This window comes from Beta vulgaris, chromosome 8, assembly GCF_026745355.1.
Source record: "Beta vulgaris subsp. vulgaris cultivar EL10 chromosome 8, EL10.2, whole genome shotgun sequence".
Taxonomy (NCBI): Eukaryota; Viridiplantae; Streptophyta; class Magnoliopsida; order Caryophyllales; family Amaranthaceae; genus Beta; species Beta vulgaris.
Window position 1 is genome coordinate 35,032,520 of NC_079209.1, and position 18,181 is coordinate 35,050,700.

The window sequence follows — 18,181 nt, forward strand, 5'->3', positions numbered from 1 at the left end:
AAGTGTAAAATCAGTGAACTTGATATAGTTGAAAATTATCAAGAAATTAAGTTATAGTCCCTTCGTCCCAAAATACTCTTGACACTTATCAAGGCACGTAGTTTTATATGATAAGTTGTTGTTTGGTTATTAATTGTTATTTTACTGAAAATTAGATGTGATAAGGAGTTAGTTGTTAGTAAAAGTGGTATTATTTTATTTTAAGTAGAGAGAATGTGGGCCATGGTTAGAGTTGGTAGGTAATAAGGTGGTATTTATTTGGAGGAGAGAGAGTGTGTGGGTCAATAGTTAAAAGGTAGAATGATTAGAATAATAGTGGGTCATATCCCAAAATAGAAGTGTAAAGAGTATTATGGGACATAAAAAAGGAAATTGTAAAGAGTATTCTGGGACGGAGGGAATATGTCATAAATTCAAGTACTAATAAAAAATTATCACGACAAAATTTGTAAGTGAATGTGAATGCGATTCGTACATTTAAAAATCAGTTTAAAACGGTTTCAATTTAAATCGGTTTCAGTTCAATTTGAATCAATTGAGTTAATTCAATTAAATATTCAGTTCGGTTAATCGATCAACTTTTTAGTTTTTCATAGTTATTTTCGGTTACAGTTTGTTTCAGTTCAATTGCAGTTCAATTTTGGGTTTTCATTTACATTTTTTTTCAGTTTTAGTTCAGCATTTTTCAGTTAAAGTTACTCCAAGTTCGGTTTAATTTAGTTAAATTTTCAGTTATTTCAGTTCATCCAACAATTCATTCATTAACCAAACTGACAACTCTACTTATGACTGCTTGTATAGTGGAACTTGGAGGATTTCCATACTCTTAAACTATGAAAATTGTAATGGAAGCATTAGAAAGACGTAGAAAGGAAAGAAATGTACTGGTGAACCTCCCCCCTTAAGCTGGATGCAATAATCGGGGATTTAGAAAATCAAGCTCGGGGCTTGAAAAAGAAGCTACATAAATATATTAGAAGAGTCTTGTAAAATATCGTGACTGCTTCTGAAGCGGAGGCTCGAGGGATAGTCATCCTCTTAAATTATAAAAATTGAAATAAGTGCACTAGAAGGATGGAATAGGAGAAGAAATGTAATGGAGAAAGACCTTTTGTTCCCCAATCCCTACCTAAGGTTATTTTCGAAAGCAAAATACATCTCAAAGACCTTGGTTTTGATTAAGGGAAGTAACAATTGGTCAATTGCGTAGTATTAGCTATTTTATATGTTAGTTATGGGCCTCATGGCTACAATATTATCAACCCAATGCCTCTAAATTAAAGAAGTTTCCTTGGTTGGGGTAGGGGTTGGGATGTACACTGCCTTACCTTAATGCTATTAAAGAGGATCCACTATTTCTTAGTTCTTTGTTACTCTCTCTAGACTTTATTAGTTTAGCCCTTTCTTTGGGGCACATTTGCCGATAAACTAATTTGAAACTTAATATCTTTAATTTTCGATAAGCAAAAATTACCAAAAGTTGATATTTGGATAATACACATTGAGACGAATCCAACAACATCTCACATGACTATATTTTTTCTTAAATACAGATTACAAGAGATAGTCAAAGTCATGTATGTAAAGAGTGTCAAAAGTCAAAATGGGTAAACTAATAAAGACCGGAGGGAGTACTTCACAATCAATCAGAAGCACAAACACTTAAATGAGACATTCTAATGTTGTAGGCACAAACACGATAGCTGCTGATTTGCTAGAAATCTTTGTAAAGTGTCAAACTTTTTCTTTTGTAAATAAATATGTACTTGACTGAGTTTTTGATAAGTTTCATCTTTTTTCACCAAATGTGTTATGAATACTCACACGCTTTACTGATGTTCTGCTAGAAAATGTTTGCTGTTAGGGGATCTTTTTTATTTTTAGTGCGAAGGGAAGGAACATATGAATGAGAAGTTTAAATTTCATTGTAGGGTTTGTGGTGTTTATTAGATATTATGGTGCCTTGACTATAATTTCATTCAAGATTGTTATCCATGAGATTACACCCAATCAATTAATATTCGCGTCACTTAAGATTTTGAGCACTTGTTACCTAAAAAAATAGCAACCATTGAGAATGAATGCATTATTTTGGCACCGTGAGATGGGGAGGGCTGGGCAGGGGGGAGGGATTGTTGAACTTATACATACACATGTATACACATGTGAACATATGTATGCATTCAAAAAGGAGAATCTATCTTGTGATTTATACTGTATAGCTTCATTTGGTGATTGCATGCTAGTTGAGCAATCTGCACTTTTGTTTGGTGTGTCCAAGACCTTATAATGACTAGCATATTCTTTGATTGACTTGCAGATCGTGATATTGCTTGTTCTGCCAAAATCCCTGGGTTCATCTGGTGCAAATTATGCAAAGAATCTCCTCCGCGTTGCAATTCTTGTTCAGTATATACCAAGATTGTATAGGTTCCTCCCTTTGTTGGTTGGGCAGTCAGCCATTGGCTTCATCTTTGAGTCAGCATGGGCAAATTTCGTTATTAATCTCCTCACATTTGTTTTATCTGGGCATGTGGTGGGCTCTTGTTGGTATCTCTTCGGTTTACAGGTAGATACTATCGCAACATCCAGTCATCTTATTTTATATAATATTCTTGGGGGAGCCTTTTCCCTTTTTATTTACATGATTGTCTCCTACTTAACCCTCATGATGACCTCAATATAGATCACGTTTCTTTTAGAGGGAAGTGTGTATTTGTAACTTTGTTAAAGGACCAAACCTAGAGAAAGACATAGCAGGCTTTATCATAAAGTGAACAACTAATTCGTTTCATTTACTTAACCTACTTGTAAGATGCATATTTGCTTGAAGAAATATGATTAAATATCTACAACTTGTGAGTAATAATTATAAATTTAACATGTGTTATGAACTTTTTGTAGGACTTAGAACTTACAAATTAATAACTCCACTAAATATATCAATATATATTGAGGAGAAGCTGATATGGGTTGATAACGAAATACTAATTTATTGAATATAATTTTCCTTACATATGTTTCTCCTTTTTTCTTCTACTTATTCACTTTTCTTATAATACAAATGAACTACATGTGTAACATTTGCATTTGGTAAACATTTCCTGGATGAAAATCTTTCTCTATTTCATCCACCACTAAATTTATCAATAGTTAATTAAAGTAAATGATAATAATAGTATTCCTAAAAAATTAATGTTTGACTTTCAACATTACCCCTCAAACTTTAATTATCATTGCAAGCATCCCTCTTAACTTTCTGAAAGTATCATGAGACAGTAGCCTCGTAAAAATTTCCGCAACTTGCTGTTTGCTATTACAATACTCGAGGACAATCATGCCTTCCTTTACTTTGTCGTATCTGTATGCTTGCTTCTTCCATGTTGTACCAGATTTTTTAGCAAGTTTTATAGCTGACGCGTTATCGACATATATTTTAGCCGGCCCATCTTGTATATGATCAAGTTTCTGCAAGAGATTTCTTAACCATATTGCTTGACATAGAGCAAATAAAGCTATTATGTATTCAGCTTCACAACTTGACAATGCTACAACGGATAGTTTTTTAGAACACCACGTAAAAGCAGTTGAACCAAAATAAAATGCATATCCTGCCGTGCTTTTCCTTTCGTCTTGGTCTCCAGCCGAATATTCAAATAGTTGTGCTTCATCTCCATAATAATAAATCATTCCAAAATCTAATGTACCTTCAATATACCTCATTATTCTTTTCGCAGTACACCAATGAGATTCTTTAGGGTTCTCCCTATATGTCCTCATAAACCCAACTCTATATGCAATGTTGAGTCTGGTTATGGTTAAATATCTTAGACTTCGAACTAAACTCTTGTACAAAGTTGGATCAATCAATTTCCCTTCTGCAACCTTTGTCATCTTTATCCCGTTGCAACAGGAATGCTCATAGGTTTGCATGAGTTCATTTTAAATTTCTCATGCATACTTCTTTTGAGAAATATCAATACCATCTTCATGCTAACTTACTTTTATGCCAAGAAAGAAATTCATAAGACCAAAGTCAGTCATTTCACATTCCTTGAATATTGTTGCCTTGAATTCATCGAACATATCTTGATTATTGTCGGTGAATAATAGATCATCGACATATATACAAACTATAGGAACATTGTTCATATGGGCACTTAACAAAACCATTGTGAATCAAATATCCATCAAGGCGTGAGTTCCATGCATGAGGAGCTTGCTTTAACCCATAAAGTGCCTTTTTCAAACGACACGGTTTATCTTCTTTTCCCTTCATTACAAAACCTTCAAGTTGTTACACATAAACTTCTTGCAGATATAAAATTGAGCTGGTATATCTTCCACTTATGATGTGCTGATAATGATATTAACATCCCCATGGTGTCTAAACGAGGTTCTGGAGCAAATAGTTCTTCATAATCAACACCATATTTTTGTTTATAACCTTTCGCTACAAGTCGTGCCTTGTATCTTTCAAATACATCCATCAACGCCTCTGTTTATCTTGTACCCAATTTTACTCCGATAGCTTTTTGGCCCTTAGGCAGAGTCGTCAATTTCCAAGTATTATTTTTTTCTAACGCATTTATTTCCTCTTTCATAGCAGATCTCCACTCTTTTCTTTCAATAGCTCCATCAAACATGATGGGTTCATGGTCTGCATATAGGCGAAATAGATCAACTTCGTTTATTTCATTTGTCTCTTCATAAATCTCTCTTAGACTTCTCATCCTCACATGTGTTTTTGGTGATGAGATTGATCCTTTAAGTGATGATGACGACAATTCATTGTCACAACTTGGAGTCATTGCTTGAGCTTTTTCAAAGCTTGTTCCGGTATCATCATTATATTTATGAAATACAACCTTATCTTTTTCATATCCTAGTTATCCCATCGCCATGATTCTCCTTCACTAAAAATTACATCTCTACTTTAAATCACCTTTCTCGTGAGTGGATTGTATAACTTGTAAGCTTTGGATTGTGTACTATATCCAATGAAGATGCATTTTTCACCTCAATCATCAAATTTCTTCCTCTTTGCCTTAGGTATTTGAGCATATGCAACACACCAAAAACTCTCAGATGTTCAATGGCTTTTCATTACTCCAAGCTTCTTATGGAGTCATATTCTTAACACTCTTTGTTGGGCATTGATTTAGTATATGAGTTGTCCATGAAACAACCTCAGCCAAAAATTGCTTCGGCAATCCTCTTTCTTTCAGTTTACTTCTTGTCATGTCTAGAATTGTCCGATTCTTTCTTTTGGCAATCCCATTTTGTTGTGGAGTATAGGAGGTTGTAAATTGTTGTCGAATTCCTGCGTTTCTAAAAAAAAATCTTGAAAATATTCGATGTATATTCACCTCGTCGAGCGGACCTAAGAAATTCCAACTTGTGAAAGCTTTCTCGCTCGACTCGAGCATTAAATTGTTTAAACATATCAAATGCAGCCGATTTCTCCTTTAACATATACACCCACAGTTTTCTATTAAAGTCATCAATAAAGGTGATAAAGTACCGATTACAGCAATTTAAGAAGTTCTGTAGGTTTTACGAGTGAAGCTGCAAATTAATTTCCAATGACCAGGGAAAAGTGTATGTTTGTCCTGTGGTGAATCAACTTGCAGCAACAAAATTTCTGTGCGAATTGCAATTTCAGCGCAGCAAAGTTTTTTCGGTATCTTCACGCCGTTTCTAAGCTGAAGATATATTTTAAAGTTTTAGATAAAATTAGAAGATCTGATATCATTTATCCAGTTGTCATATTTTACTGATCTTTTTATTTCAAGAGTATCGTACACTGAAAATTTATTTGACATTATTTCATTATCCTAAGTCTCCTAGTTTCTTTAGTTTTGAAAGCCTATCTAAAGGTCACAATTAATTGAATAAATATAGATTTGAGTTTATAAAAACATGTGGTTTATCCCCAAAGTGTTTTGCGAGAAGTGTGACTTCAAATTCGAGAGATTTTAATTAGTGAGTGAAACAATGAAAAAATCTTGTTATTAGGCGAGTGCAACCTATAAACAAGTTAGATTTATTCAATTAGGTGAGTGAGGCCTCTCTAAAGTAGTCTAAAAACCCTTGTTAATCTGAGATTTAGATAAGTGAAGCTTATTTGTCAAATTAAAACCCTAAGAAACTTTTAATTGAGTGAAGATTATTACCAAATCTATCCAGGTTGGACTCATATCAAATATAGGTGAATTTTATTTACATTTGTGAACTTAGTTGTATCTATATGCTTAACGACTTTAATAGTGGATTATAGACTGACACTTAAACGATATTCTTTACATGTTACATAGTGACATTTTACTGAAAGACAAATTGAATATTGGTTGCATAACAATCTTTACGCAATGAATTTGTCGTAATTGAATTGCGTGTTTAGATCTTATTTACTGAATTATAAGACAATCTAAAAGAAATATTGACATTTTCTAACTAACTTCATTCATTTCTTTTCTCAGAGAGTGAATCAATGTTTGCGAGATGCCTGTCACCATGCTGAAATTGAGTTTTGTAAGAATTTTATTGATTGCGGGTATTGGAATCCAAATCAGCATAGTCAAACAAAAGGGTGGGTTGAGTGGAAAAATTCTCAAAATGCTACTCGCTGTTTTACTTTTGACAACCCAAGTAATCAGTTTGATTATGGCATCTATGCAAAAGCGGTGAACCTTGTCACGCAACACCGCATTGTCGACAGATATATATATTCCTTGTTTTGGGGATTCCAGGTTGGTCTTTTTGTAGAAGTCTGCAATTTTACTGCTTTTTTATATTTCTCGTGAGAATGGAAGCAGAAGATGAACATATAGAGTCTTTTGAATCCCTATGTGCTGATGTACTTGTTTTATGTTGCAAAAAAGTTATAGGATATTATAATTGAATGAGACAGTTGAAAGTGATGGTGGATTAGCCCCAGACAAGTTTGTCCACTAACTAATTTTAGTTGCATTACTTGTATAACCCCTTTTGTCATATCAATTATTAGCCTCAAGAGATAGCTTATGTGTTCATGCTCGATTTCCTGTTAATTAAGTCAAAATTCAAATTTATAAACTAAACATGATTAGTTTAAATGTGAAGATAAATTTTGTTTTCTTTGGTATGTTATGGGTATGTGCTAAAAAGGCTTCTGTGGAGATCAATGAACACATGTTTTGCAAGGCTTATTAACATGGATATTTCGTTGTCACCCGCATTTGGCTCTTTGCTAATTCCCTCAACATTACAGCTTTACCTAACAAAGTAGCCATATCTGATTACTTATGGTATATATTTTGGATTAGACATTCACCTAGGGACTAGACAATAACTCTTTCCAATTTGTGGAATTAGATATTTAAGAACTTTCCATTTCCTACATTTTGAGAACCTCGAAATTTACAATCTATTATATTTTTGGTTTATACAGGTGATTCTTTTTCAATAACCAAATTACCAACTATGTAATTTTATTTACAAGAAGGACTTCGTGATAGAGATTTTTTGGACCCAAAATTATAAAAAAGAAACCGAACATGTCAACATATATTCGAGTATCCCTGGTGTATGTCACAAACTTAGCCTCTTTCTCTGTTGTTTGAGTATGTTAATATTTATTTGAACTGACTTATATTGTTGATAACTCGGGGAAATTGATTAGCCTATGGTGCTATGCAGCAAATCAGTACTCTGGCTGGAAATTTAGTGCCTAGCTACTTTGTGTGGGAGGTTCTGTTTACAATGGCTATTATAGGACTTGGTCTCCTGCTCTTTGCTTTACTTATTGGAAACATGCAGAACTTCCTGCAGTCTCTTGGTCGTAGGTATGGAGTTTATATACCCTTAAGCATTTACCATATTTTTCCTCTTGCACATTGATTTTTTAATTGTAGCTAAGGAGTTTCCCCTTGATTCTTAGGTGGCTGCAGATATGTTCTATGCATATTTAAGCTTCAGTTCTTTTTGTATGGTGTAGAAATGTTCGATTGGAAGTTTAAATGTTTGAGTGGCTTGCTTATTGGATGGGGGGTTACCTATTTTCTTTTCTTATTAGGCATAAGATCATGAAAATGATTTGGATTATGTTTTCTTGCGATGGTTTGTTGATTAGGAAGCGAAGAGGTTTGAGTTTTAGGGCAATGGAAGGAAGATAGAAGTTATCAGAACAACACTTGACATGGTAGCGAACAATTCAAGATTATTAGGAGTCTAAAGAAGTAGGAGCTGATAAAGAAAGTGAATCTATCGAGACAGAGTTGGAGACATGAGACATGAGAGGTCTTAGAAAACAAACATAATAATAGCGAGACCATGTCAAAAGTGGAAGTGTACAAATTAATTTGGGACAAACAAAAAAGCAAAGTTTTCAGATTATCTTGCAATAGATGGAGTCAGTGAGCATAAAATAAATAAACGGATTTTTCACTACGTACCGTCGAGGTTTACAAAAATGGATATGTTTGTTGGAAAATGGATCCTAGAGGAGACAAAGAGGAGGAGAGAAAAATACCTTCCACGACCATTATGGAGGGTGCCATGGAAGCTCTAGAGATAAAATAATGGATTTTTCACTGATTCTTTAGGGATAGGAGAGAAAAGCTATAAACTATATGGGATTTTCACGAGGGCTTGCAATGGGTTGGAGATGGGGCGGGTGACCTCAATCCGCCCCATCACCCGCGACCCAAATCCTCATCCGCCCCATCCATCAACCGCGGGTGGCCGAGTTGAGCCGGTGGCAAATGGATGATACTAGAAAAAACTATTTGTAGACTCAACGACTAAAAATAAATTAATTAATGAAAAGTTAGCTGTAACACCCCGATAATTCTCCCTTTTCAGAAATACCTTTCTAATATAAAAGTAGAGAATTACCCCCGTATTATCGCTCGTGTGATAACGTATCGGCTTATTCATTTATTATAAATAAGTAAATAAATAAACAAGTATTTAAAAATCCAACAATCTAGATAAGTCTTATTCAAACCAACTTATTAATGTATATTCTTACTAATACAGAAAATAAAAAAAACTAGTTACACATTCTCTCTATTCCAGATTCCCAATGATGTACATCTGCGAACCTGCAATGTCAATGTTATACTGAATCTGCTCACCAAAATGGATCGTCACAGGATCAATAAGGGAAAGCCATAACCACAAACATAAACAAAGCACGTAATCGGCAAAGCTGAGTACTACACACTAAAACATAAGCGTTCCTAACATGATACTAAATAAATAACATGTTGACCTTTAAAAAGCTATCGGAGTAAAATGGGTACAAGATAAAGAGAGGCGTTGATGGATGTATTGAAAGATACAAGGCACGACTTGTAGCGAAAGGTTATAAACAAAAATATGGTGTTGATTATGAAGAAGTATTTGCTCCAGAAGCTTGTTTAGACACCTTGGGGATGTTAATATCATTATCAACACATCATAAGTGGAAGATATACATCTGCAAGAAGTTTATAAGGTTTTGTAATGAAGGGAAAAGAAGATAAACCGTATCGTTTGAAAAAGGCACTTTATGGGTTAAAGCAAGCTCATGCATGGAACTCACACATTGATGGATATTTGATTCACAATGGTTTTGTTAAGTGCCCATATGAACATGCACTTTATGTGAAAAAAAAAGATGACAATGTTCTTATAGTTTGTATGTATGTGAAAAAAAAAAGGCGATAAGCATTATGAGACCTTTAAAAATGTTTTAGGTATCCCTGCATGCAACCTCATACTTCTAGCCCTCTCACTCAGTTCATCCTCTTTGCGAGTTGCGACTCCATTTTGAGGTTTCCTCGAAATAGTTCTCTTCAGAATTATGTTATTCCCCTCTCAAAGCCTTGTGTGTACTCTGACAATTCATACTCACCTCCATTATCAGACTTACCACTTATTAAAGGTCTCATGAAGCTCAGCTTTTCACTTCATGAAATAGACTCATACCTTCTTGTTGTGGTCATCAATGAAAGTAACAAAGTAACGTGAGCCTCCAAGGAATCTGACTGGGGAAGGACCTAACAAATCAGTGTGCAACAACTCTAGCTTCTTAGTTTTCAATTCTTTCTTCGCTTTTGCGAAAGTCACCTTTTTGTGCTTGCCATAGACACAACTCTCACAAAATTCCATGTTAAGTGATTTCAACCCTGACAAGTGACAACTTGCCACTTGAAGCTAAAATCTTCATCCCTTTCTCACTCATGTAACCAAGTTTAGTATGCCACAACTTAGTTACATTTACTGTAGCTGCAACAACCATGTGTGTACACCCTGCAATAGTGTAAGAGTTCCCATCTTAGTACCTCTAGCCAAGATCATGGACCATTTGAAAATTTCCACCTTCCCTCACAAAACATAGTCTTGTAGCCACACGAGTCAAGCTGACTCACAGAAATCAAATTCTTTGCTTGGCCTGAAATGTACCTAACATCTTGCAGTTTTAAAATTCCCCCGTCCACCACATCTCCCTTCCGCATGATATCCTAAGGTCTTGTCATCAGCAAGATAGACCTTTCCCAACTTCTTTGCTTTGAAGTTATGAAACAACTCCCTCATAGGTGAAGAGTGAAACGATGCCCCCCAATCTAGGATCCACGACTCTATGAGAATATCAACACTTAGGCACAAAGCTTCCTCAATTTCATTCGATGCAGAATAAATCGATGAGTTATCACTATCTTTCTGTTTATCATTATGGCCATACTTTCTACCTTTCTTCTTGGGATGTGTACACTCCCTCTTTGGATCCTTTTCACTTAGTCCGACCCCTTGACTTTCAGCTTCCTTGGAAGTTCTTCCTTTTTCCCTTTTGTTTTCCCCACTGTATGCTCCAGATGATTTTCCACTCTCCTTCCTTTGAATACTCTCACTCAAAATCAAATCACGGGCTACATAATAAACCAATTTTTTCTTTACCAGAAGAATTACTAAGAGTAGTTACTACAGTTTCCCAAGCAACAGGTAAGGAGGACAACAAAATTAGGACTTTCAATTCATCTTCAAATGTAATATTAACCGAAGATAATTGACTTATTATTGAATTAAATTCATTAATATGTTGAGCAGCAATTACCATTATTCAGCTCTAAATCAAATAAACGGCGGATTAGATATACCTTAGTCATAGCCGAGGGTTTTTTCATACAAATCTGAAGGTGCTTTGATCAATTCCGCCGTTGTTTTGATATCCTTGACATTAAAGGCCACAGTCCGAGCCAATGTCAATCGCACCACCGCTAGTGCTTGCCTATCGAGTACCTTCCACTTTGCCTCTTCAATGTCATCCGACTTCGTCTCAAACAAGAGTTGATACATATTCTTTAGATATAGGAAGTCTTTGATTTGCATCTTCCGATACCCAAAATTTGTGCCATCAAATTTCTCAATTTTGATCTTCGCATCCTCCATTGTTAATTACTTCTAGATCTAGACAACAATCCAACCTGACTGTAATATCACTTAAGTCCTATTGAATATCAATCTAGCAAGTAATATCAAAAAATAATAGAACAACGAAACAACAAAAACAATAAAAGACACAAGAGAACTTTTACGTGAAAATCCAAGAACTGGGAGAAAAACCACGAATATGCATTACGAATCGATGAATGTTCAAGAAAAGATTACAAAAGCTCTCCTAGATCTCTCTCTAGCTTTTTCTCTCTTGAATATGAGAATAGTAATGAATAATATACTTATAAACGTATTAGGTTAAATCTATTTATAACCCAACTCCGAAAAACGCGTTTCCGCGTCAAAATTAACCATCGCCTGATCGGGTCGGGCGGCCAATTCGGCCAACAAAATTTACACGCGAGCCCGATCGGGTGGGGATCGCCCGGTCGTAATTTATGGATGTGATCGACGCTCTTGCTTTTGCCCCCGCTGCATCCTTCGACTCGGGCCCGATTGGGCGGCATTGCCGACCCGATCGGGAAAAGTCTTCGAACAACATTTTGACGAGCTTCTCTTTCACGCAACCTTGAGCCCCATATTGACTATAGGCCCAACAGATAACTAGAGGGGTTAGATGTCCTTTAGAACACTCTCCTCCTCTTTGTTAAAAAGTGTTCAACGAGGAAGTATTAAACAATATAAACATTGTATGTGTGAGGCTGTCAGCCTTAGTGCTCAATCCCTAACTATCAATCTATGTGATGAAATTGTTATTCAATTTTTGAATTAGGTTCATTGTGTACTTAACTTGACATGGTTTGTTTGTGTGTTGGTCTACTATTTGGTTAGGACTTATGACGCCCCAAACTCAAAATCCAAGATCCGTCTGTGCTTCCAGCCTCTAATTTGCTTGATTAATCGAGATGACCTAATACATGTAGGACAAAACAAAATGAAGGAATAGGTCAGAAAAAATTAAAACTACAAAAAGACAGGAGACTGCTAGAGCACGTGAGCAGAAAACAAAAAAAAAAAGTCTGTGTGGGAGGTCTGAGGTCCGCTAATTGGATTATCGGACTTTAAGCTGAGAAGTAGGTCTAAGGTGCCATAAGACAAAGTTATGCATTATAAGGCTCCTCACAGAATTATCTACAAAAGATTGTTGGTTACAGCATGTAAATTTGAAAGTGATTCCGGTAAATATTTATTCTCTTAGAGCATGATTCTCATCATAACATCTCTCGTAAAATCTAACTGAACTGACAAATACCGTTTCTCATCCCGGCTATCACTATTAAACTTATACTTCTTTCGTTCTTTTTCAATTGCAACAATGAGATTTTTACACTATTCACTCACCACCCTTTCACTATCTCTTGTGATTTTTAGGTAAGGAAAAATATAGTCATGTGGGATCTTGTTAGATTGGTCACGATTTATACTTTAAAAAACTCTATTGTTGCAATAGAAAAAGATGATAGGTAGTATTAATTATTGTCAATAGTTGCTTGTTTATTCTTAATAGGTGCTATATGAGAATATTCTCATGTGAACCTTTTTTCCTTACATTGTCTGTCGTACAAACTTTGATCACATGTGAGATTATATATTATCAACCAATCACAAACCACAAAAATATATCAGTCAATAGATTGACATGAACTTATATTGCATTTTACTTCATAATGAGTCCTTGAACCAATATATACCTAAACCTTGTAACTTGTTAGTCTCAATGTGACCATCAGAGTCACATATACTAGATGCCAGCACAAGAAGGAAAAAAGAGGTAATGACTAATGGCGAAATAGGCTAGACGGACACTCTATCATCATTGGAAGGATACCTTGCCATTATGAAGGAATATCAGACTCAGAAAAGGACGATAGCCTGTTAGAGGTGAGAGAAGGAGCACTAACCAGTAGATAATTAAGGGAAAGGCAGTGAGAATTATTCGTTGAGAAATATTGAGAGGATTCACACTTGTAAGAGAGGGACCCAGCATGTCGAAAGCTGTGGAACTTGTCTAGCTACAATCAATGAATCCTCACCAATCATTAGCCCTATTTAATTATCTACTCTTCTTAACCTTTTTTTTCTTATTTCTTGTGTGTGCTGCACTGCTGCTGTACCTTGGTTCTGTGATTGAGTGTTGTCACTGTCACGTTCAGTTAGGAGAAAGCTGCTTCACTATTTCCAGTTCACAATAGAGTACTTCAGTGCCTATATGGTAAACACTCGCCTAGTACATAGGGATAACCTAGTAAGGCTCTCTTCTCTTCAACTTTTTAAAAAAATACTTCTATTCATTCAAAATCATTTTTAATCAGCAAAATCAGCTTCTAAGGGGTGATATTGGTTTTTAACAGAAAAATTAAGTATCTATTTTTAAATTCAGCTTTATTCAGTGAAATTCAGTTTTACCCAGTAAAAATTTCAGTAGATATCAGTTTTTAGTTCTTAAAAATCCTCTCAGTAATGAACTCAGTTTTAGGGCATGCTTGGATTTGGGGTAATGGATTAAGGGGGTAATAAAAGTCAAACCAACTTAATAAAGGAAAAATGGAGGTGACTGGTTGCAAAGAGATAATGTGATTTTGGTGTGATGAGAAGGAAGGGAAAAAGAAGTTATTACCTCCAAATGAGGGTGACAATTACTCTAGGGGGTGGTGGGTAACTATTAACCCCATAATGAGAGTAACAATTCTCCTATCCATTATTTTTTCTTCCTACCATCACTAGCTTATCCCTTTTATCACCAATTCTTCCCCTTCATAAATCACTTCTAACCACCTTACTTTCCTTAGTTCGACTTTTTTACCCCCTTAATGAATTACACTCAATCCAAGCGAGCCCTTAGTCAGTAGAAATATTCTGTGTTAAGATTAGGTGAAGTGACATGGTCGACACAGGGATGACTGGTTGCACGTAGTCTACTATCGTTGATCTTAGCGCAATTGAAAATATCCGTATATTGGTACTCCCTCCGTCCACAAACAAGTGAATAATTGGGATGTGGAACATGTTAAGAAATCCAATGTAATGGGAAGCTTTGTTCTTTCTTTCAGTTTCCTTGACTGAATCACAGTTCATATCCTTTAATTTATTTTTCTTTCTTGTTGATTCTTTTCTGTTCTGATTTGTTACATCATGTTTACTTTTCATTAGAGTCCTATCTTCCAGGTCTTGCTTTTTAGTCTTGTTGTCAGTCCTGCCATTGACCAAAACTTTGTGAAATTCAGTATCCTTTGAGTTTTCCTGAACCATTAGACCATATATCCGTGGTGTCTTATGAGCTTTGTCCAGCAAGATTTACAGAGAAACTGTTTTGTAGCTTCTGTGGCTATTCAAATGCCATAATATGCAAAGTGGCTAAATTTATCTACTGTTGTAATATTGTTGAACTAGCTGTTGCCGATTGAATATGTTATTCAAGTTTCTTAATGTTTTAAAGGACTAAATTTTGATGTGGAAATTTAATGCACTTGCACAAATCTGTTGCCCCACTGACATGCATGTCAATACCGGATAACCCAGTCCCATTTTGATGTGTAAATTTAAGTATCCTTGCAAATAACCACATATACTTCTTGGCATGTTTTTCCTTACTCATTCCCATGTATACCCCTATAATATTACTCAATTTAGACTATTCCATCACATGAGTTTTACATTGCACATGCATGGATAGAGAAAATTGGAAAATTGGGCTTTGTAAAGAGGAAGTCATGAGTAATTATCTTCCTTTGATCTAGAGATGTTGCTAGAATTAGAGTTGACAATGCCTGATATGTATTATCTCTCATTAGTAATGCTTTATACAGGAAGTTGGAAATGTCACTTAGAAGACGTGATGTCGAGCAGTGGATGAGCCATCGTCGTTTGCCTCAGGACTTGAGAAGGTATTCTTTTGGCTGCTTATAGTTCTGTACCTAACATATATGAAAAGGCATTGTTGCTTTTCTGGAAGTGGATTGTCATAGAGCTTCTTATTGTCTCTCCATAAATAAATTGTTTATAATTCCATGATAAAAGAAAGTTTGATTTCTAGATATAGTTTGCTTTACTTATGTAGTTAGAGAACACCTTGTATTTGCAAGAAGGTTATCTTGGTCAATGGGTATCTCAATATTTAGGAATTATCTAATACTTCCTCCATTTGTTCCTCATTGCAACATATGGTCTAGGCACACTGTTTAAGGAACTTATAAAATAGTGGGGTTTTGTAAAAAGAATTTGTGTGATCAGTTGATGGACAATCAATGATGGATTTAGGTAGGCTTAATAAGGGCAATGCAGTCCAATTGGGTAGCTTTTGTTGCCAAAAGAGGAAATGTTGCAATAGATATGAAACTACCAAAAGAGGTATATGATGCAATACAAAAAGGATGGAGGAAATACTTCGTAAGTAATAAAGCAATAATGACTAGCTACCTAATACTTAGTAAAAACAATAAAGTAACAAACAGTAATCACTTGGCTCTTTCAAGTCTAACATACTAACCATTTGGAGTGTTTTTATATTAAATTAACACCAGGAGGGTGCCCATGTTGAAAATGAGTGCTGGAACAAAAAGTATCATGTTTTTATCGATCATAAATCATTCTAAGAATAATCCAAACATCAACTATTCGAAATTACGAATTTGAAACTTGAACCTCATGTAAGGTTATGGGTCAAAAAATCCAGTGCTCTTCATTTCCAAGGGCAGCACTATCTTGTATTCTTTAGTGACCCGAGCTTTCTTCCTGCTTCTCCACTATATGCAATAGGAAAAATGCACAAAAGAAATGGGGACATCTGGGTCATCATGGGAATAATTAGTGAATCTTTAAAAAGAAAAAAAGATCAGGTGAAGGAACATCGTTTGTTGTATGAGGTCGAAGCTCACCCATCCTCGTCAAAGCTGTGAACAAGTGGCAACGAGATATAACCCGATGACATAATTGAATAGTAAGAGGAAATTAATGGACTCCTTCGAACATACTTTAACAAAGATTTGCATAACTGATTTTCTTCAATTAGGTAAATATTGTATCTTGATGTTCTACTACCGCATTACTACGAGAACATGCTTAACTTGAAGCTTTTGTTTTCCATGGATCATTAGTAGAAAACTGAAAAAGCTTGGGTTAAGGAACATTGTTTGTTATATGAGGTTGAAGTTCATGTAATGAATCAACCTAGGAAGAGGGGTACTTTTGGTATTATAATAATTAGTTAGATTTTAGTAGTAGCTTGAAGAATAAGCTAGGGAGTTAGGGAGTAAATATCTCTATAAATAGAATGGAATAGGGAGAGAGAAAGCATGTTGAATATTGAGTATATTTTGGGTGAACTTTTAAGAGTTCAATGGGAGAGAACAAGCCTCTCGAAAGCTTGTAATTATCAACTTGTTTTACTGTTTTTCAAGAAAACTATCAATCAAGTCCATTTTACTTCTTAATCTTCTTCTCTAATCTGTCCTAGTGATGTCAGTTCATCACAAATGGTATCAGAGCAGTTCGTTCCCGGAGATTAAGTACTGATTTTCAGTTTCAAAAAAAAAAAAAAAAAAAAAAAAAAAAGAAATCTGCAATGGAGTTGGACGGATCTCCAGTTCTGGAAACAGAGGTGTTTAGGAGGGAATTCTCTATAAAGATGGAGGAAATAACAAGAAAATGTATAGAGGACATTCAAAGAGGAATTTCGGAAATTCTTGATGAATCTTTGGCTCCTTTGAAGTTGGAATTGAAACAACTTCGAGAGGCATTTGAGGAGGAAGAAAACCAAAAAGCAGAAATGGAAGTGGAGGAGCAGTCACATCTGGTGAAAAGTAGATTTCTCGATGACCTTGGCATCCTTGTTGATGGTGCTATTGGAGGAGAAGCTAAGGACCAGAAAGCTACTGGTAGCAGGAGAAATGTCGAGGGTCCACTGAACACAGGAAGAAGGAGCTACGCTAATGGTGCAGCGACAACTGGAGAAAGTCGATATGCAGGTGAAAGGCAAGGAGATTTTGGAGGCGGATTTACCGGTGGAGGTCGAGGTGGTTTTTGTGGTGGTATATTAAATGGTAAGGTGAGTATGATAGTCGGCAGACCAACTATATTGTTCGACAGAGGGGGTGCCGGAGGTAGTGGGTCTGGTGGTGGCCCGGGGTTCGCTAGTGGTGGTGGCGAATGTAGTGGTTATGTGAGAGGGGCTGAAACTGCTGGTGTAGGGTGGCGAGTTAAAAGAGAATTTCCGAGTAAAACTACCGGTGAAAATTCAGATTTCTTTTCCGGCGAGAATTATGGTGATGAAGAAGGGTGGCATTCATGGTGGACCTTGTTGCAGAACCTTCAAGAAGATAAGATGCAGGGAAAAAGAATGACTGAGATCTTTAGTGGCTTAAGGAGGAAGCCAGATCTAAAATATCTTAGTAAGGGTAATTCTGTAAAGTTCCTAAATCCTATTCTATTTTCAAATCAGCCGATCCAGTTATTAGAACATGACCCTTCTAATTTTTCTGACCAACAAACTAATGGCCCAATCACCACCTACAAACTTGGGCCCAAATATGCTTATGTCAACTCTAAGCCCAATTCCTTCATCCAGAATTTAAATGCCCAATTCTCTACCCTTTTACAATTCCCACAATCCACCTTCCTGATTCCTTTTTATCAACCGAGCCCCCTTTCCTTTGAACCCATCCAACTTAATCCATCTATCAAACCCAAATCTCCAACCACACTTACAACTCCACCCATGTTGACGTTTTTCAGTCCCACCCACGCTCTCACCCTAAATGTTCCT

The 18,181-nt window shown here is 35.7% G+C and overlaps 1 protein-coding gene across 8 annotated transcripts in view; it reads left to right on the top strand.

Moving 5' to 3' along the window:
* Nucleotides 1–18,181, top strand: part of LOC104901360 (probable cyclic nucleotide-gated ion channel 20, chloroplastic) — a 50,396-nt gene that overhangs the window by 15,122 nt on the left and 17,093 nt on the right. For all 8 annotated transcript variants that reach the window (XM_057391086.1, XM_057391085.1, XM_048634645.1 and 5 more), the window contains 4 exons: nt 2,321–2,569; nt 6,483–6,752; nt 7,681–7,826; nt 15,228–15,305. In XM_057391086.1, the coding sequence (XP_057247069.1) occupies nt 2,321–2,569; nt 6,483–6,752; nt 7,681–7,826; nt 15,228–15,305 (743 nt within the window). The remainder of the gene's footprint in view (nt 1–2,320; nt 2,570–6,482; nt 6,753–7,680; nt 7,827–15,227; nt 15,306–18,181) is intronic.